This window comes from Corvus moneduloides, chromosome 6 (assembly GCF_009650955.1).
Source record: "Corvus moneduloides isolate bCorMon1 chromosome 6, bCorMon1.pri, whole genome shotgun sequence".
NCBI classification, from domain to species: domain Eukaryota; kingdom Metazoa; phylum Chordata; class Aves; order Passeriformes; family Corvidae; genus Corvus; species Corvus moneduloides.
Window position 1 is genome coordinate 11006856 of NC_045481.1, and position 21951 is coordinate 11028806.

At 37.5% G+C, this 21951-nt stretch overlaps 1 protein-coding gene across 2 annotated transcripts in view; it reads right to left on the reverse strand.

The window, feature by feature from the left end:
- Window positions 1-21951, reverse strand: part of PPP2R5C (protein phosphatase 2 regulatory subunit B'gamma) — a 79349-nt gene that overhangs the window by 46097 nt on the left and 11301 nt on the right. Inside the window, exons 1-2 of one of the 2 annotated variants that reach the window (XM_032111375.1) lie at window positions 16165-16251; window positions 4018-4141 (exon numbers count right to left, since the gene is read on the reverse strand). In XM_032111375.1, coding sequence (XP_031967266.1) covers window positions 4018-4111 — 94 coding nt within the window. In that variant the 5' untranslated portion in view covers window positions 4112-4141; window positions 16165-16251. Of the gene's footprint in view, window positions 1-4017; window positions 4142-16164; window positions 16325-21951 lie in introns of those variants that run through there. The other variant, XM_032111373.1, reaches the window with a different exon arrangement.

The window sequence follows — 21951 nt, forward strand, 5'->3', positions numbered from 1 at the left end:
ATTATTTTCTACCTGTTACTGCACTCTGTCCTACAGTTATGGTTTTGAGCAGGACAACACTCAACAGTAAATATGAACTGGTAACTCTGAAGTCTAGTGACAAATGTTTACTGTTTGTCCTAGTCCATGCTGCTTTTACAGCTACTTCCTCTGCTTGAAGCGCTGAGATGGAAATCAAAATGTTTCCTTTCCCCAAGCCTCACCTTGTTTATGTGGTTCCTCCTGTCAGGGCCTTGATTGCACTTCCACCACCCTAGGGGTTCAGCTTCCAGAAGGGCTCCATAAGGAGGGACGCATCCTGAAAACTTTGCTTCCCTCCTTGCTGTAAAAATGCTAAATGCATAATGCCTATTAACCCTCTGTGCTGTCTTAATGTCATCTTGATAGTTAGTGCCCTGCCGATGTATAAAGATCCTAAAGGAGCTCTCCATGCAGGTGAGTTCCTTTAGCTACATTTGTTTCACAAGGTCAGGTCTTTATCCAAGATCACAAACCACAGTGGCTATTCCATGGCTGTAACAGCTGCTTGAACTGAAACTGTAATTTTCCTGGAAGCTTTATATCTTTCCAATACAACTAAGTTTTCAGTTTATGATGATAATCAGTGGCAATCAACTCAATGCTAACATTCAGCTACCTTTGTACTCTAGAAAGACCAGTGCAGCAGTAGCATAACTTGGACCCCCACAAAAGCCTGCTGCAGATGGAGCAACCAAAAACTCACGACCCCAGCAGGCCAATCACTGAGCCAGTGTTTTCAGCACAAGCAACCAATATACATCAATGGTGCCACACCACTTGCATTTAGTGTGGATTAGGCTCTTTTGGTGCTTGTTATTTTCCACCAATGGGTCAAAAGTCACATTCTCCATTTCTGATTTCTACACATTGCTCTGGAACAATTGCCAACAGTCTACAGTTGTGACAAAGGGCATAGTCTTGCAGTACCTGAAGGAAGGAAGGAGAGCAGCTATACTGACACCGAGCAGGGTCAAGTGCACAGTGAAGAGGGACACACCAAGCTGGGTAGCCAACATACCGGGATCCAGATCAGTGAGGCGTATGACAGGACAACCATATGGCTGCAACCCAGCTGAGGCAACAACCAAGGCCATGGGCCTGAGCTTAAAGACAGCTCCTTAATCAAAGGGGAACCCCAACAAGACTCACAGCTGTTTCCACAGCAGCCTAAGTCAGGATTACATGGCTGCACCATACTCAAGATGACTGAGCACCGGCAGCCACATGAACTGCTGGAGGATGCGATGTTTGTGGCCGTGACATCTCCTATCCTACAAGTACCTACTATTCCTTCTTTTGGTGATGTTGCAGATACCAATGTCAGCAAAGGCAATCAGTAAAATTCTAACATTCTTATTTCCTATTCACAAGACTTTAACATAGTTTTTAAAAAACACCTGCATCTGTTTTTCCAATTGTGTTGTTTCAGCAAAGCTGTAAGCAACCCAGACAACAAAGCTGCCTACAGTTCAGGATGCACAGGAGAAAGGTTCTGATCTGGCATGATATCAGAGCTAGCTGAGAATTTCCTTTTTATTCTGAAACATTACATTCTGCAAACATTACAGGTACAGAAATTGCTTTGGAATTTACTTTGAAAGTAAGATTGCAATTTTTATTTTCAAAGATGCAAGGTTTCACATAGTTTTTTAGAACCAGGACTGAGTTCAAATATGGTAGCTACATCATCTCAAAATTTTAAAGATTTTATGAAACTGGTGCTTAAGAAATAGTTCTTCTATTTCAACAAACTGTATCTATGACAAACACCCAAGGGGCTTATGGCCCTACCCCCCTCCTTGACCTTGAAGTTTTAGCTCTTACAGTTACCAAGAGGAGCACTTCTACTAGAAATTTAATCCTATATTACAAAAGACGATGCAAAAGGACAACTGTAAAAGCAGCATGCATTGGGACAAACAGTAATAACACATCAGTAGCCTTCAGAACTACCAGTTAATTTTTACTGCCATTAATTTTGTATGTATTGTTCTGATAGGCTTCATTTTGGAAGGATCAGTACTGGTAGCACCAGCGCAGCTGGCGACGTGAGGTACCCACAAAAAACCCACAGGAACTTCTGCGCACATGTATGTATGTATGGAAGAGATGCTTTGCTCTCCCAATGTCAAAAAACTCCTCTGGGCTATAATACCAGAGACCCATTTTATTTCCTGCCACCTGAAAAATGAAAAACAAACAATCACCCAGTTACTCTTTAATTGCTTAAAAGAAAGTCTACTCTCATAAGCCATTAAAAAACTGAAACCAATGAAACAGAAAAAAACCTATACCACCCAAAAAAAGCCTTAAACCACAAAACCCTTTAACCTCTTATTTACTACTATATTATTCAGTGCACCAAAAATGTAGGTCTTGGGAAAGTAAATTTCAGAACAGTTTCTCAAAATTCATTGTTTCCACTATTATGTATTTCATTGGAGCAAAGGCAGGATAGGAAGTTCAATGACAAGAACCTTGTTATCATATTGAGACAAAGGATTAAGGATAATCATTGCAACATTTCATCATTCTGACTCCAATCTTGGTTTGTTTTCCTAACTTGCACCTTTAAAAGATGGTGCTTTTCCTCTTCCAAAAGGCAGCATCTAACTGAAAATTAAGATGATTTGTGCAGAGTGAAAAGCAAAGGCTTGTCCACAGGTCAGGCAGTTCCATTTATATTCCCTTGACAACAAGCATAGTCCCCTTATTTGAAATCAAAGGAATTTTATTGCATTTCTTCCCAGTCACAGATCAAAACTAGTTTTCTAGAATTCATCCGTTGCCACTTCAGACAGAGAAGGATATGGCTCTTTTAAAAGGTAAAGAGAATTCATAATTTTTAAATACCTGAACACCCATGCTCCTACTTAAAGGAACAGACTTCTGAACAGTTGGGGTTTTATAAACTTTCAAAGCAAAATTTTTTCAATGTATGGAGTATTAATTAAAAAAAAAAAAAAAAAAAAAAAAAAAAAAAAAAATCTTTCCAGTACTAACATCTAGCCTATGCCAGTGAAAGCTGAGATGCAAAGGTAATTAAGAACGGTATTAGCTATGTTTCTTGCATACAAATACCATTGTTCAAGGTGTGCTCATCCCAGCTAATACATGTTCTGCCTTCATAAAGTTCTAAACCAGAACCACCCTATGGAAGATATTAAAAAAAAAAGGCACTGGTTGGTTAAGAGCCAGCTAAAAAAATACACAAAAAACCATCATCACAATGCAAAATTTTACTAAGTAAAAAAATACAGAACAAGAGATACACACTCCATATTATAAAGAAGTGTCATACCAACATGTATTTTCAAATTATATAAAATGTAATTTGCAATGCACTCATTCTATAAACCCAAAAGAATGTATTATGTGAAGAAACTGAACATTCAGAACCACACAACACAGTAGGCACATAAAAGCTTCCTTGTTAAAGCCAAACCGCATCTCTTCTAGGAAATGCCTTCTAAATACATAAAGGATATTTTCATAGTAAGTGTCACATCTCTTCCCCCCCTTCCTCTCCGACAACACTTCCAATTCTTTTACAAGCTGCAGTGCACTTTAAGGGAGCTCTATCTGAACAATTCAAACAAAAGAAGGCTTTGAAGCACACTAAAGGTTTGACCTTATTCTACAGAAACGGTATAGGGATAACTTGGCTCTTCCCTCCCCCCTCAGTACCTTTCTGGGGTAGTGACTTCACATCCTTTGACATCAGCACAGCTTGGAAGGGGGATGGGAGAGTTACGGCAGAAAGCTGTAAAACCTGCTTTTAACTATGTATGCAATGCCTCCACGAATTCTTAAATCTTCCCCAAACACATTTAATAGAAAATGAGTTTTGCTCTCCGCTGGTTTTATTGCAGCTGTAACAAACCGTGAGGGACTGAGCTACAAAGGACTTCCTGCTCCCCTTCTCCGAGCTCCACAATAGCCATTTATTCGTTCGTCAGAGGGTCTCGATTCACTCTCACACGCACAATAACTCACCTCTAATATGCAAAAGGGCCACGGGCTGGAACGGCCCATTGGAATTGGCTGCGTCAACCACCATCCTGCTGCCAGCTCTGTTACATGTCAACATCTAGGCTCCAGCAGGCACGGCACTGTATTCCTTAAGGCAAGAAACCAGCCTCCATTTTAGTTTAAAAAAAGACAGAAACTGAAGCGTTCTGCAGCTGGAGGGAACTGGCTGGAGAGTGATGTCAGCGGGCGGGAGGAGCCCTATTGGCCGACGGCAGCAACTTCAAATGACACCGAGGAGGCCGCGAATGAGCGCGGCCGGTGCGGGGCTCCCCCCGCGCCCGCACCGGCCCCGGCCCCGCGCCGCCCGCGGCAGGGGCGGAGCGGCTGCGGAGATGACGGGTCTGCTGCTTTTGGGTTTGGGTTTCTTATTATTACCAGGATGATCTCACTGCTGCTGTTGTACCCCGCCCCCTCAATAATATTCAGCAGCACCTGCTAGAAAGAACGCATGTATTTTTATTTTTCCTCTTTCCTTAGCCTTTCCTTCAGTAAGGTTTCCCAGGATCACCAAACCGATGTTCAATTTAACCGTGGAAAAACACAGCATCGAGGGCAACATTTACAACTTTAGCTTCCAAGGGCCATAGCAAAAGGTAGGTAGTTCACAATAAGATACAGGTCCTTGGATTATTATTGGTGATGTAGAAATATAAAACCTCACAAGCATTCCATGAACTGCTTTATCACTGGTTGCTAGTATGTACATTATGAATAAATATACATACATATGACAAGCAGGAGATGAAAACCTCATGTTTCATGCTGAATATTTCTTTCAATCTAGAAATGGACCAGAATACTTCTTTTAATCTAGAAATGGATCGGCCTTCAGTTTAGGTTAATGTTGCTAAATTTGGATTTTGCAAAATACTGGTTTTCCTTTCTAAAAAGATCAGTAATTATAAAAAACTTTTTAAACTATTACTGAAGAGTAAAGGACTAAGAAGCAATATATAGGCATATGAAAAGAGTTTTGCTGCATAATCTCAGAAGTATAATAAAAAAAGTACAGTGTAACAATTTCTGAACTTATTAGTTTGATTATTTAACGTATTTACAAAAATACCTGTGAGCACCCTTTTTTTCATCATGTGAGACTTGCACACTTATTTTTACAATGAGCTATTTGAAAGACCATTTTGTCTGCTTGGAGTGATGTTCAGAGAAATTGGCACAGTTACTTGTTACTCTCCACATCTGTCGTTCTCCCCAAATACTGTATGTCCCATATAGTGCAAATAAGTATGTAGATTACTTAATCCATGATACTGTCCTAACTTATATCTACTCAAAAAAGAAAAAAAGAAAAGAAAAAAGAAAAGGAAAAAAAAAAGTGCACATCAGAAGAGATTTTTCCATTAGGTAATTTGCTGATGAAAATTTGAAGTAAAAACAAATTATAGGGCATATGTGTACCTGGTTAGAAAAATTACATCACACTACAATAATACACTGTCAAATGTGAGTTAGTGCTGTAATGAATATTATTCAATTCCTGAAGGGAAATGACTAACTGGGATATAAAAAAGAAGAATATCATCCATAAGAATCAATTGGACTTAGTGATTGCTGACAAGGCCAAATTTAAAGTAGTACATCCTGGATGTAAACATGATGAGAAAGCCCAAAGACAACAAATCTGTAAAATATTACTTGGTTAAAAAAAAAAAATAAAGCTCCTCTGTTTGATGTGGTGTGGATTGTTTGTTGTTGGTGTGTTTGTTTTATAAATAGAAGGGACTTGACTGAGAATATCCAAGTACTTTAAAGAATAATTATGGAGGTGGAAGGAATTAATTATTCTACATTAACTACAAAAAGTAAATGCATCCTACCTCAAGGAAGAATAGGCTAGAAATTAAATGAAATCCTCTCACAATAAGCACACTGAAACAAAATAAAAGACTGAAAGCTTTCTAGTAGTTTGAAAAATCACCAAACATAATGTGTGACACAAATGTAGTTGATCCTGCTTTTGACAACATCAAAATGAACCACATGAACTTTTTAAACCTTTTCTTTAAGACTACAGAGATTCAAATCCTTTGTCTTTACAATCTAGGCAAAACCAGGGAAGGTGTATCCTCAAAAGCTTTGTTTTTTATCTATCCCTTGAGTATACCTTACAATTACAGAATCATCAAGGTTGGAAGAGACTTTTAAAATCACCAAGTTCAATGTGAGTTTCAGCCTTATAAAACAAAAAGCTACCATAGAGATATGCCTTTAAAAAAACCTAGACTGAAAAATAAAACCAAGACTGACCTCAAACAAGGTTTTCTACAAGATTTTGATGTATGAAGGAAAAAACTAAACAACTTGGGTAATTTTAAAAAATATTTTCACAGGCAGGATCTTGTAGAAAATTCTGGGGTTTTTTCCCATCTTAAAGCAGAATTAGATTATTTTATAGTAGTAAACCACAGTATGAAGCATCAAAAATTAGCTTTAAAATTCCAATTTATCTGGTAACCACACATTTAAGAACAGTTGCTCTATCACTCCTCCTTTCTACTCATGTCTTTGCTTTCTTTAATGGTCAGCTGCTGCTTCTTTCTCTCTGGAACTCCTTGCAAAGATTAAATGGCCAGGAAGGCTGCTGGTCCCCAGGGACACAATTTAACAACAGACCAAAAAGGGAACATTACTTTAGTTACAGTGCCATTTCCCAATTTATACATCCGCATGGCTTTCATAGTTGAAGGTTCATTAGCAAATTTTAGGTAATGCTTTAAGAGTCAAGCCCCCTAGAAAGCTCTTCATTAGAGAGAGTAAATGTGACATTCACAGTGCTAGCAGTTCTATTGGCAGAACACTCGGCCACATTCAGTAAGTTTTCTCTTGCAGAAAACACATACCCTGTTCTCATTTCTTCCTCTTTGCTGGACTCTGTTAGGTCTGAGTCCAGTACTTAGTAAACCACTGAGAAACTGGTTAAAACAGCCATTATTCAGTGTACTTCTGGTGTAATTCTGACAGGGCACTAGTGGAGCTGAAGTACTTTGATCTTCGTAAGACCTTCTGCTTTTTAACATCTGCTGTCTTCTCACCATTGTACAGAGAGATTGAGAGTACATTCTACTCAGGAGGTTTGTATACCCTCCCTTTGTTTCAGTCTTAAAATATTTGATTTGCCACTGAAGGAAAATATTTACTTAAGTTGAATTATTTTGAGCAACTTCATTTGGGAAAAAATTGCAAAGAAAATTGAGTTAGGAATTGACTTCTTAATGGAAGGGAAAGAATATTAGTGCAAGTGGAACAGAGCTAATGAATAATAATAATGGGAGGAAGAAGAGCTTACTTTAACAAATTTATGAAGACATTTCTGTTGCAAGAAAATGAAAAACAGTATTAACTTCAGCTATCCATTTTTAGAATTAAATGAATAAAAAACCATATTGACAGCATAGTGAAACTGTAGCTATTACAGGTTTCCTCTGAACCCTGCTCATCAGTTCTAACTTTCCAATGATGGGAATGAAGGAAAAATCCTATAAAGTTCTCAGGATATAACTGTGTAACTTTCTAGAATTATAGAAGGGTTTTGGTTGGAAGTGACCTTAAAGGTCATTTAGTTAGGATCCAGCACTATAGCTGATGAATACTCTCTACATTTGGAGGCGATGTACCACTTTTTCAAAAACAAACATTCAATTTGGGTTGTTGATTTTAAAAACAACCACACACCCCGCTTCTCACCCCCCTCCAACACACACAGCAAATTCACCTGCCCAAAGGTTGCCTTTATTTCCGTTCTACACCACCTACTATTCTAACTGATAGTGACAGAATCAACAACATAAGATAATTAAAATTGCACAAACTTCTATTGACATGAAGACACTTGGGTTGGTTACCTCTCAGACTATATGAGTTTTCATTTTTTGATTGAGAGAGGAAGAGAGTGTATTTAGTCTGAGCTCTAAGGTTACTAAAGGCATAATTCCACAACTGCTGAAATTGCTATTCTGCATCAACCTAAGACAGCCTTGTTGCAGACTGCTTCAGGCCCCTTCCTGCACTCCTCTCTGCTTTACATTTGAAAATATTTTGCTCTCATCTGCTTCAGTGGTCACGAGACCCACAGCTGAGTTGGTGTAGTCCCCTAAGCGACAGAAAGCCACTTTATTGTCAGGTTAGTTTTCTGCTAACTTAGACTGTGTTCCGTGGCAGGTAAGCTGAGCTAAACCTATAGGAGCTACTGCTGCAAACCCCTCTCTTCTGAGGCACAGGTGCCCAACTGTCTGAAACTGCTGTACACGGGTTTGTGCAGCTCCATGGCTGAACCAGGTTAGGAAACTGAGCAGAGTTAAAATGAGAAAAGGGTGAGTTTGAGCCATGTTGATTCCATTACCTGGCCCACCAGACAGACACCCAAAAAAGGGACAGGAATAAACATGACTTGTTTTTTCTGGTAGGAGCAATGTAGTTTACTTTTCCCCACTCCAATTACAGCCTGCACAAAACATACTGTTCTCATAAATGATGTCAAAGAAAATGTGGGTCTCATCACAATCCTGAACAATGAATTACTCAAAGACAGTAACTTTGTTTTAGAGAAGGAAAGGTACTGGATACTACACATTCTGGAGGAGAAACCATAGCAGTAGGAAGGATATGGGCTTCTCCTACTAGGTTCTGACTCAATTCCAAAGGACAGCCAAGAGGAAACTCTTCAAGGAAACAGAGGCTGTGAACACCATGCTAATACCTAGCTATCAAGAGAAACACAGAGATAAGAAAAAAATCCTTACCTGGATAAATGAAAGGGACATGAACTATACATGCAGCTTCCTTAAAAAATTCCCAAGACTGAAGCATGGCAAAAGACAATTCCTCATTGAAAAATTGGTAATATTTACTCCTTCTAGTACAGCAAAAATCAGTTAAAAGAGAAATTGGTAAACATCTGCTTCTGACTGGATTTCCTGTCTCTATCTGGATTTCCTAATATTTGCATGGTCACTGTAGCACACAGGTTCAACAGTGCCAAGTTTTCCTTCAACCAATCTTGTATACTTAAGTAGTTTTGTAAATGGGGGTAGGGAGAAAAACCAGTAGATATTGGTTGAGCTCAGAAAGCTGTACAACACAAAATCATTACCTTAAAAGAAATCTATTTTAAAATTAGCATCTGGTACCAAAACCTAACTCCTAGGCCAGATTGCAGAAACTCATTTCAAATACTGGCACACTTTTAATCAAGCCCTATGCAAAATCCACCAAAATAACACCAAACTCAGTGCTGTCTGTGGCCCTATTACACAGGCCACACAAACCACTTTAAAGAAACAAAGTGTAAAAATTACATTTAAGAGTAAAAATTTGAGACCATGCTAGTTATCCAACAAACACTGATTGATATTTATGTGTGTAAATTCAATGTTTGATCTGTTGAGGTCTTAAGAAGAAAGAAGTTCAGTGCAGCAGCAAAAATGTATAGATCTGATTATAATGAGGATCTATGCAATGGAACAAAATGTTCCTTTTGTAAATGAAGGCATAATAAAAGACATTTTAAGAGAGATCTAAACTGAATTCAGAGACAGGTTAGAATCTAGAAAATAAGATAATACCACATTTTAAATCCTATTTTCATGGATTCTATCCAAGCTTTAGTGGAAACAAGTTTGGTAGGAAATGCTGCCAGTGACAGATGTAGTGCATTCTTCTAACACTTTCAGCTGCTGACTAATGAGTAGGTGTTTGATAGGGCAGTTGAAATGAAAAATGGCTCATTAATCCAAGCCTATGATTTAATGTAAAACTAGCTGAAGGAAAAAAATTCACACACTCAAGCAAGTATTTTTCTCTACTGCCTTTTTTTTTTGGTAGTTCTTCATTCACTGGCTATCATGTTTCTTAATCTTTAAAATGCTACATAGCAATACAGACTGGATAATTTCTAAAGAGTTTAATATTAGTTATTTTATAACCATTAACATTAAAATATTTACTCATTTGATAGATCATATTTTCCTGGATGAACACCAAACAATTGCTAGTTTTGGGTTTAAGAAATGTATATGCTTAGCACACACATGTTAGTAATTATTTTAAACATTTAAAAGAAAAAAATCGGTACAGGAAAGTCTGTTTACGCAATACTGATAATGCTTTTTAAGATCAAAGTTCAAGGACAAGTTGCTAAAGTAACAGGACAAAGAGCCTCCACAGTTCCTTCACATAATACAATATATACATTCACTGACACAACCATACTGATATAGGAAAGAACAAGCTTCTGTAGTATTTTCCATGATGGACTTTTTGTTTCAATAAATTAAATACAACACTGGGATGTCAAAAAAACCTATAAAAGCATGAACACAGGACCAGAAGGACAGCATTTAGCATACTCACTCCACTGTAGATCACATACAAGGGAGAAGAGAACGATCTATTTCACAAAACTGCATTCATTGATGTTTTACATGAGATTTGTTTTGTCTCAGTGTTTTGTCTTTTAAATGAATTATGTATTAGGGTAAATTATATTTTATAGCAGCATTATCTTGTTTAATCTATCATCGTACTTTGCATAACATACTTTTAGCTAAACAGAGATGCTACCACCTTGCAGCTGGACACAATTCCTTAATTGCCATGCATGCACATAAGAAGTGCAATTACACTGGAAAGGCCAAAGTACTGCGTATTTGTTCTCTACATAAATTACAAGTGGCAGGAGTAGGTTTCTGCAATGAAAGTGATCTTAAACACTGAGATCTCAAATTTCAGCAGCTTGTAAGAAAAATGCTCCTGCAAACCTCAAAGCAGTCCATTAGCACCACGATTCTCATAAATTCAATTACATTGCACATGTCCAGTCAGTCTCTTTTGTATAAGAAAAATAGATGCTAGTTTTAAACGAACAGGTAACAGACACTGCTTAAGTTTAAACTTAAGTATTCCAATAAGAGTTTGCAGAAATTATCAACATACACGGTGGAATTTCTCTGCTGTACCAGGAACAAAACTTGACTTGCTTTCTCATTTACTTGCTATCAGTTTTGCTTACTTATCTGTACTCTGCAGTTGAGAAAAACACACAATAAGTTTACATTTCTGACCTCTTGAGAAATTCTCACTTTTTCCTCCTTTCTCATGGTTTCAACAGTTTTACCAATCAAAATTTGGTAAATTTGTTTTTTTAGTTATCAGACTCAAACTAGAATCACCTCTTCTGCAATTTTGATTCATCAGACTTTAATACTGTACAGACAATGAAAACAGAGCTATCTCCTAGGCAGCCATTTACAACTTAAAAACATTAGGAAAGATTTAATAATGCTTGCCTCCCTATCAGAGTCCTGTATCAGAGGCAGACAAGCTGAGACACCACCCTGATGTTCTTTTACACAGAACAGAGTCAGAATTTGGCAGAGCTCAGAAGTCTCTACTTGAATAAAACAAGACCCATGCTCTCTGCATGAAATGTGCTCAGAAAAATGACCTGTCATGTTAATTTCTTTTCCACCCCCTCACTTTTATTGGGTGGGGTTTTTTTGGTTGTTTTTGGGTTTTTCAAATAGATATGACTAATAGTACCTCTAATGTTGAAACCATGCTAAAGCAGAAACTGACAACACCAGAAGATCAAAACCAGGACTGATCAAAATGTGTGGCAAGATCTTCAACAACAAAATATCAGAATCTGTTTAATCCTATCACATGCAGATATTCTATATTAAGAAACCAATTCTATACTTCTCAGCACTAAAAGTCAGTACGTATGTCCACAGCTGTCAATATAGCTCATTTCTCCCTACCTTGATAAAAACCTTTGTAAGAATATTGTATCCACATTTTTGAGCCCAAAAGTCCAACTCCAAAAGGTAAATAGTAACTTTTAAAATAAATTCAGAACTGTATTTGAAAATAAAAGCTGATGTCCAATCTCTATCTTTAAGATCATATCAAACAATGTTCACTTTTATCTGAAAAAAAGCCCAAAACCCCAAATAAAACCAGCAAAAAAATCCAATCCCAAACCCACAAACTAAATCACGACACTTCATCCAAGAGGCCTTTATATGGCTATAAAAGGATTTTACCCAGCTTTTAAAAACTATATACAGAAATGCTACAAAAAAGCATATTTTTGAATCATGCCCAAATTTACAAATGCATGAGTAACATATGTTCATTGGGAAATTTGCAACATTTCAGAATATTAAGTAGTACTGACTTATTTTTTTCAAATTTGTTATTCTAGAACTGACAGAGAACATTTTTTTAATGAGTATTACTTGAAGGTTAAAGTTAGATTTGTGACACAACTGTATTTGACAGTGCATAAAACATCTTATCCTAGTTAGGGTGTCTAAATACTATTTTTAAAAATTCTCATTGCGGCATTTTCTTACATATTGTAAAGATCCAGACCACATCCTTAAAAATCTCACCACTTTGTACAAAGTTATCTCTCATTTTAGTTTACTATATTTACTGTTTACTAAAATCAGCACATTCTTGCAAAATAACGTCTGAATACAAGTACATTCACCTGTTTGCACAGTTAAAAATCTCATTTACCATGAAAAAATTACTCATAGTGTAACAATGAATTCAAGCTTCTCGCATAAAGCTGAAGTGAGTAGCTTCGAAGAACACAAACTCCTCCAGTGTGTCAGTGGTCAGGTATGCACAAGCTTGGATATGCTACATTTTAAGTATATTTACATAATAATACTGAACACTTAAGTGGTTTATTTCATACAGAACATATTTTTTAAATTTTAAACAATTTTCACAATTTATAGAATTGTAATATTTTATATTTAATATACTAGTTTTAACATATCCTAAATTACAAACTGCTTTCTTAGGAAACCAAAAATGTAGAAACTGGTAAGTTTCTGAAGGCTGAAGCATCCTTTGCCATTTATATTTGATACAACCAAAGCACTAACCTGCAAGCTTTCAAACCCCAATAAAATAAAACACACCTTTAAGTCCAGTAAGTAATTTTTTCCCAATAAACAACTTAGAGCAAAAATCAATTTTCTGTAACTTAAGTACCTGTACTACCAATGTTAGCTAACAAGGGGAACTGCATAAGCAGAAATCAACACAGCACAAATTTGTTGGCACAGAATTTTTCTTTTTTTGGTGAAAATAGGTAAGATCTTTTCAATATGTTTGACACTGCTCTGAAGGCACTTCTCCAGAGATACTTATGGGTTATCTGTGGGCAGACAAGCTACCTGTTCTACCCAACTAAATCAGGCTGCACTGCGCTGTGCTGCAGGGAGCTTCACTAGCTTGCAGCTTTGCTAATACGCGGATCTTGATGTTCCACAAACAAATTACATCAGAGACTTCTCTTTTCTACATTCGGCTCTATTCTTAGAGCCTCTTAATTCATAATCTATTTCCTTTTCTTTGTGCATTATCTGAGCTATCCTGCTCCTCCGCTTCCTGGATAATCTGAGGGTGCATAACACTAATCATAAATTGCTCCAATGAACACAAATCATACCACACTAATACGAGTCACCAGGGAAAATATGCTGGTATTTCCAGAAGCTTATCATCAGCACTTTTGTGCTGTTTGCAGCATGCCTGAAGATCATAAAAGTATTTCTTAAATAAGAAGTCTTGATGAAAAACCACCTTGGCAGCTCCTCCTTTCCCTCCCACTATTTCAAGTGATCTGCTGACCTCGTCTCCAGACCCACAGCGCAGAAGAGAGGTGGTTATCTCACCAATACTACAGGTCATTTAGAACTTACCAGTGACAAGCTTTCACATATCTAATATGGATCTTTACGTATACAAAGAATCTCATTCTATATTTTGTGCTTAAAATACAGTCTCGTGTAAAGTATATCACACCACACAGTAGTCAATGCAACATTTGTAAGAAAATACACAACTCCTCCTCTACTACAGACAAAAGAAAGGTTCCCCTGGTACTGTAGCCATAGAAATACAGCCACCTGTTATAAGTAACAGGAGTTTGAAAGCCGGTTAAGCATAGCTAACCTGAAGGAATACTATGTTCTTCCCAGCACTTCATAGAAGTCAAACCTGTCTTAATCATTTCAGTCCTTTAAATTACAGCCTACCAGTCCAATTTAACTCCTGTCCAGACACAGACATTAAACAATACACTTAAATATGTCCAAAAAGAAAGCTTCCCAGGTTCACTTGACCCACTAAATGTGCATTAAGTCAAGTATCTGTATCTTTTAGAGGAACAGCATGACTGGCCAACCCTAACAGGTTGGAATTACATCAGGAGTAAGCACATGCAGTGAGCACAGCCATTACGCAGACACCATGAGACTGGGTACATCTTCATACTAAAGCTATAACTACCTTTACTAATAAAAGGTGGCAATTACTACCCCTCACTAGATCAACAAGTGCACCAGTGTTCCATAACACAGCTTGGCCCTTGACAGCCTGGGGACGTACACACAGCATCAGGCATCCACCAGGGAGAAGCTCAAGATCTTTTCCTTCCTTTCACCTGAGGGTGGGGGGAATGACTGGAGACTCAAGGCAATTACAGTGCACAATATTCCTACCATTTCTTCACATCAAGGTACACTGTGTCAAAAAGTGCTAGAATGTTCTGTGAAAATACCTCAGACGGTTTTTAAGATTTTTTTTTTTACTCCTCCCTCTTCCAAGTACAAGCAAGCATTCTTCTGCCCTTCATTGGCCTACTGGTTTAAACTGCAACACAGCCAAGGTGAAAACAGATCTTAAACTTCACCACTGTAAGATGGATTCATTCTCTCCTCTCCCATCTGCACTCATTATTCCCATTTCCAGCTCTCTGTCCACGTCGCTTGTAATTGCATGCTCAGTTCTGGTATCCCTGAGCTGCAGTACCAGGCACTACCAGAACCACTGTATTTAAAATAGGACCAAGAAACAAATGTTTTTCTTTGTGGCTGAGTCTTTGAACAAAAGGTTATGCCAGTCAATGTGGCTGTATGCATAACTTCTTATAAAAATCACTACTTTAATTCAGTGTCTTTTGCTTATGTCACTCATGCCCTGGATGTCACAGCTTGTGCATGAACCTTCTACGTTAGTTTAAAAGACAGAACATATTATTCATAATCTGTGGTGCTAAATATTCTTATCTAAAAATGTAATAAATAGATTGAAATTAACTAAGTAAACAGTAGTTTAGTCTTGGAATATTTTAAACAGCATCTTGTATATAGGCTGCTATACTAACATAATGGACAGTATTTCAGATTCTTTTTGTAAAAAAGGTATCTGTGTGAAGAGAAAAATCTTGCAATCCAATTTGATCTGAGTGAAATGCAGTGTAATTCAGATAGGCTGAGAAGCAGAGTTTATTTTAAAGAAACACTAATACATTATGTTAAGAAAACGATGACTGGAGGAAAGAATCCAATAATTTCCCCAATAATTTCACATTGCCTACACCAGTACTCAACATTTCAGTGATCCATTAGCCTTTCACTGCCAATCTTGAACACTGGAAAGCAGTACACACTGCACTTCAAAACTGCTTTTTTTTTTGTTTCCTCTAAATAAGCCTTCAGAACAAATAAAGATGATTAAAGCTGGGTTAGTAAGAGAAGACGCATCAGTTATCATCATCTTTTTGTCACAGATGGCAGTAAATATAAATCTAGAAGATAACAAAGCCTTAAAATCAACAAAGGAAAAATTCATATGCACTAAAAAAGACACCACTCTGCTTGACCTGTGCTCAGGAAAAACAGACCCATAAATAGTCACAGACCAGGTCTTCTAACAATGTCAAGAGAAATTTTAGTACAAGCAAAGCATGGTTTGAGCACACTGCACTGAGGACAGATGCCTAATATTTTGCAGAGAGCGCTCAAATTCTGCTTTTATGCGAGATGAGTGAATATGCTGTCACACAGACATTGCCTATAGTGACTGCCAAGAAGGCAACATACTGGAAGTCCTCAAATACTGATAGAACAAAAGAAAAAACCACCCAGTGCAAGTATATGCAGTCTGCCTGTGTGCACAGCCGATATATTATGTATGCTGCCCAGTTATTAGAAGTATGATAGCTGAGATGCTTCTTGGTCTCATGCCCAAATTTCCCCATAAGAGTAATTTTACTTAGGAAAGACGTACCTTTTAAAGCTGGCAGTTTTTGAAGCTCCCTGTTATTGCTAACATTAAACCTTGAAGAACTCTGACGCTTTTCCTTCTTCACTACTGTCTGTGGTGCTGGTACTTTGATTTTAGATAGTTGTGCTGGGGGAGGAGTGCTATTTGATTTTTTATTTGACACCTGTTTAAAAAGAAATTAAAGCAGTTAATTGGAGCTGAACTTAGAAAAGTCTTCTAAAAAGCCATTTTAGTCACAGAAATAACTGAAAATGAATATGCTTTTAATTAAACTATTGTATCCATCATCCTCTGAATGTATTGCCACCTATTGTTCTGCTCATCTTTTCAGCATTCATTTCTGTACCATAGCCCTCATACAGATGGGAATGGATCACCTTGGTACATGCAGTAGCCCATTTATTTGAAGTTACCAGACAAATTAAAAAAAATTTTCAAATAATGTAGTTCCTCAGCTACTCTCACCTTCCCCCCCTCTGAGAAGTCCAGGTCTCCAAGGTATTAAAGTTCATCTTCAAAGGGATCAGAGAAACTTGTCTATTTACAGCAGGTGAACCTTTCACTGCCTATTTGTCCTGTGCCTTGCTGCCAGTCCTAAGCTTGGCCAGGACATTCAGGCTTTGATATAAAGTTAAAGGAGTGAGTCTTACTGTGGTAGTAGCTTTAACAGCTTCTAAAACATACCTTAAGATTTGTAGTGGTTTACTGCCTACTCAAAGCAAGTTGCTGTTATGGTAATAATCCTTATCAGACTGTCACTGTACCTCTGTATGAAGTTTATAACATAAACCAAGAAAAATGGTTCCCACTATAGGTTTCCAGTTGGCTGTTTTTTCCCTGACTACACTTGACAGTGCTCTCTCTCAAGCTGAATAAAATGCATCCTTAACAAAAGCCTGTCAGAACTTGTGGTGCTGCCTTTCTCGTTCCCCTTTTTTTTGAAGGAGGAAAAGCAGGTTTAAAGGAGGCAATAGTTAACTTTTAAAATATGAATAATTTCATGATATTCATTACAAGAATGATAAAACATCTAGGAGTGATACATTAAAAATATAGAAACAGCTGACAAGGACCTCTTGCTGCAATATCATAATTCATTTTGCAGGCCCTTAATTTGCTGTAGAAGTCTCTCAAATTTGCAAACTAGAAGCACACACAAAATATACCTTGGCACTCTTTCCTTACAGGAAAGACCATATTCTTCTCAGAAGGTGCCCACAAGATAAGAAATAGGGAAAAAAGTAAGATGGGAATAGGATTCATGATGGAAATCAAGTTGTAATGCTGGTACTTTGACAGTTTGACTTGATTTAATTAGAATTTTGTTAAGTATAGTAGGTATGAAAGCAGCTTCATTCCTGCATGAAATAACATCGGTGGCATTTTCACAGAGCTATTGCTAAAGCAAGAGAAACCAATTTTCTTCATGTTCTGAAAAGTATTCCCAGAAAAGCTGGGAACAATTTGCATAGTCTTGTAGTGTATACATTCAGTGCGCATGGAAATTCTACCATACATAAATATCTACCTTTTGAGTCTCCAAGACACTAATTTCATTCAAATTTTGTTCTAGTAGCGTAACTGGAAAAGAATATATGCTTCAAGAATAGATTAACAATTGTACTATATTATACACACAGTACTTAATATACCAAAGATGACTGAAAGCAACATTTAGTTTTCATTAAACACATTTAAGATGACCATTTTGCAAATTTAATATTATAAAAGCAAAACCCCTTATACAAACTTATAGAACAAATAAGGAGAGACAGTACAGTGAATATTAGAAGCCTCAGTTACCAAAAACACTCTAGAACTTGTTCCAGTGAAAATGGAATACATCAGCAAGTTGAAAGCATTTATGTGCAAGTAATACCTGTTACATTGCATTTTTCAGACTATTTCACTTTTTAATCTCAAAAACTAAATGCTGAAAAATGTTTATGCTGAAATACAAGTGATCTGCAAGGTAATTTCTATCCATTAATTGAAATTTTAAAAAGCATTACGAACAAAATTATTAATAGACTAAGCCAAAAGAAAAACAGCATTAAGAATTAGGAAGCAATGACTTACCGTGTATTAAGCAATAAATGCTAATTAAGATGCATTATAAACATTATTACTGCACAGGATTCTGTACTTTCAATATTGTTCTTCAGCCTAATGGTGTTTTTCTGAACTGGCTATTTTCCACTGCCACCTGTATTTTTTCATTACTTGGAATAGGAAAAGCCATTTTCCTGTTCCCTCTATTAGCAAACAAATTCTCCATTTCAAATTAACAGGTGCTCTCATCTCATGTGTCTGCACACATGCACAGACTACAGTACCCTAAGGTAGCACACACCTCAGGGAAGCAGGTATTTGAAATTGCAGAAAAATTCTAAGATAGCCAAAAGTGGTTATTTAAGAGGATGGGTAACATTTCTAATCAGAAATGTTGAAAGAAAGCATTTTTTGTTGCTATGGCAACTTCCCATCTAGAAGTGATGACTCCAGAGTAATTCTAGCTCTGAATCACTGGACCATTTATCCAACAGATTTTCTCCTCCTTCCTACCATCAAGCACGATCACCCCTGCTTTTCAGTCATGATCCAGTCAGCCAGCACATACCAGAAAGCTGACAGAGTAAGTTCTAAAACATTATTTCAGTGTCACACAGCCGTGCCCAATGACCTCTGCAAGTGGCACTGTGGTGCTACCACAAAAGAGCTGGCTTCCAGAGCTTGCAGACAACATTGGATAGAAGGGCACCTGGAGAAAGTGAGTTAACTTAAGTCAAAAAGCTCAGCAATTTTAACTACATCTCTTTAAAAAAGGCAAACAAATTCAGACTAACAATTCTGTGTATCCATCTGCTAAAGATTTCAAGGTAACACACTTTCTATGAAAGTACTGTGCTTGTTAGTTCATATCGAAGAGCCAAGCTCAGTTTTTTCCTCCCAGGAACAAACCAAACTACCACAGACACCACAGCTCCCAAGAGTAAGTGATGGACATTCTGCTACATTAGTGACCAGTTCGATGTACTTGACACCAGAACAGTCAAACTACAGATACCTTTTTATCGGTTCTCTTCCTATGACTAGAATAAGAAATACCTATTCTTCCCCTTGTTCTGACAAATGGCTCTCTCCTACCCAAATATTTATAGAGATAGGCACATTCAATTCCAGAAGTGCTGATAAAAATCTAAAAAAGTGCACAAACTGCTCTGAAAAATGTCACATTGAGAATGGGTTTCTTCAAATCGTAATTAAAACACAACCCTCAGGTTTTCTGATCCATTTATTTCTGAAAAGCTAGAGCTTTACATATTTCAATGAACATTAAGACAATCATCTAAAGTGTGATTTCAACTTTTAAATTCTGATTTTAACAATTGAAAGTATACAGTTTATGTTCCTCAGTGCTCTTGACTAAGCTTAAAATTAATTCAAGAGCGTGAAAGGTGAGGAGGAGAGAAGGTTTCTTGCCAGTCACAACAGTTCAAGGTAGACAGTCCTTGCATCCCTTCATCCCTTGAGTCCTGCATCAAGCAGGATCTGGTACCTTCCTTCTCTTAACATCACTCTTTTGAGGAAAGTTGGATCTTTACCCCCTCTGGCATTACACAGGCAGGTATAGATTAGAACACAACACTACATTTTCAGCCAGAGAAAGAAAGATATGAGTAGACCAAGCACATCTACAGCTACAGCCGATTTTTCTTTTAGAAACTTGTCTATTGACAGCAGGTGAACCTTTCACTGCCTATTCGTCCTTTGCCTTGCTGCCAGAGTCCTAAGCTTGGCCAGGACATTCAGGCTTTGATATAAGTTAAAGGAGTGAGTCTCACTATTGTAGTAGCTTAACAGCTTTAACAGTGTTTAACAGTAGCTTTAACAGTGTTCAAATCAAACTAATCATCATCAAGCATCCCACAAGGCAGCTTTTACTTTTGGACAACTAACACATAAGAGAGAGCATAGTGGGACCTGGAAAGAGGATCCACCCTGCATCCCATGTACATTAATAAGTCTTTCAGAAGACCCTATTCCTCCCATTCTGACAGTCTCCCAAAAATTCAAGCTACCTTGATAAACAAGGGCAACCAGAAGAACTCTGTCTGACCTTGCCTTTCAAAGCACACTCACTAGTAACTGAATTAGACCAAAGGACACAAAGCCTTCTGATCCACAAAATCAAAAGCCAAACCAAACCAAGCCTAAAGTGGTGTCAACTCTATAATGATGCAGCAAACTTGCATGCTGCTTTCTAAGATAAACTGGTAAGAGTAAGGTGAGGATTTGAAAATGACAGTAAAATCACCTTGATGTATCTGTCATTAAAAGATTTAAAAAACTGGATGGCTTACTAGTGACAAAAATCAGATCTCCTAAGCACAAGGCAATGGAGATTCTCTGCCTGAAGAAACACTGTGCTGGGCAGCACCCTATATGGTGTTTCTTGACACACATCAGTCTAACACTAACCTGCAAATTTCTGCCTTCTAATAAGTATCACCACTGAATTCAAGTTTATATCAGTATGCACACCATTTCATGATGGCAGCAGCAAAACCTTGAGAAAAAACTCTGAACTATGAAATCTGGATAGGTGAACCCTGTACCAATTCACATATGACTAAGGTTCCCCGTGAAAGACAAGTACACAGAGCAAAAATCACAGAACACTTTAAAAGAATCATCAGTCTGAATCTGAAACAGAGGGAAATACTTATTTTAATGCAGGATTAATCCCTTCCCTCTTTTCCTTTTGGTATAGTAAGTAGCCTCCATGGACTTATTTTTCACTAAGATGAACAGAAGTCTGATCTACAGCACCCAGAAGAGCTTGTTTCTTGCCAAGGCAGCCTCAGAATGCTATGAAAGCACTTTGGATTACATCTAAAACATACTTACAATGAAATTGAAATACAGGTTACTGAAACTAAACAAAGATCATCACAAAACATGAAAGGGACATTAACAACTTGATTTTCAAAACTGTATGAGGGCCCAGTATGTAACCAAAAAAATCTGGCTAACAGGTTAAGGCTTTTTACATAATCAATGCAATTAGGTTGAGAAACAGAATTTATTATAGTCTCTTGAGATGAGAACTGAAATCAAAGATCAAGGAGTCAAAATGGGTGGAGAGCAGTTAAAGAGCCTTCCATGTAATATTTTCCCCTCTGCAGTAACTTCAAAGTAGTGTGAAAATCTCTGAACACTCCAGGAATCTTGAATACTACCACAGAGCTCTCTCCTTTCCAGATCTTCATTTACTGGTTTGGGGGTGGGAACAAGGACAGATCGTCTCTGGCATATGGCCCAGCTGCCATCAACCTGGTAAATATATCCACACCATACCTGCAAGAAGTGGGCTGGTGATGTGACATTAGCAGCTGGGACCAAGGCAAGTTATTCAAGACAACACACTACCAGGAGAGCAGTATTTGTCAGCTGATTTCAGTTCTGTGTTGTTAACAGCAGCAATTCAGCATGCCTTCCAAGTGGATAACAACAGAATAAACTCTTTTTATTTATTAAAGATAAGGCCTGACAGAGCTATCCAGACAGTCTGCAGTAATTTTAGTTCATGCAAGTAGTGCCCAATCGCTGGCAAGCAGTTTATTATGGAGCAAGTAGCTATGATTTTTAACATCAGTATTTTCAATCTACAGAGAATCAGTAGATAAAGCTTGATATGGAATCCACTGGATACACAAAAGGAAGCACTGATCCATAAACAACACAGTTAAAAACAGCAGGGAAACAACATGTTTGCTGGGTACCATT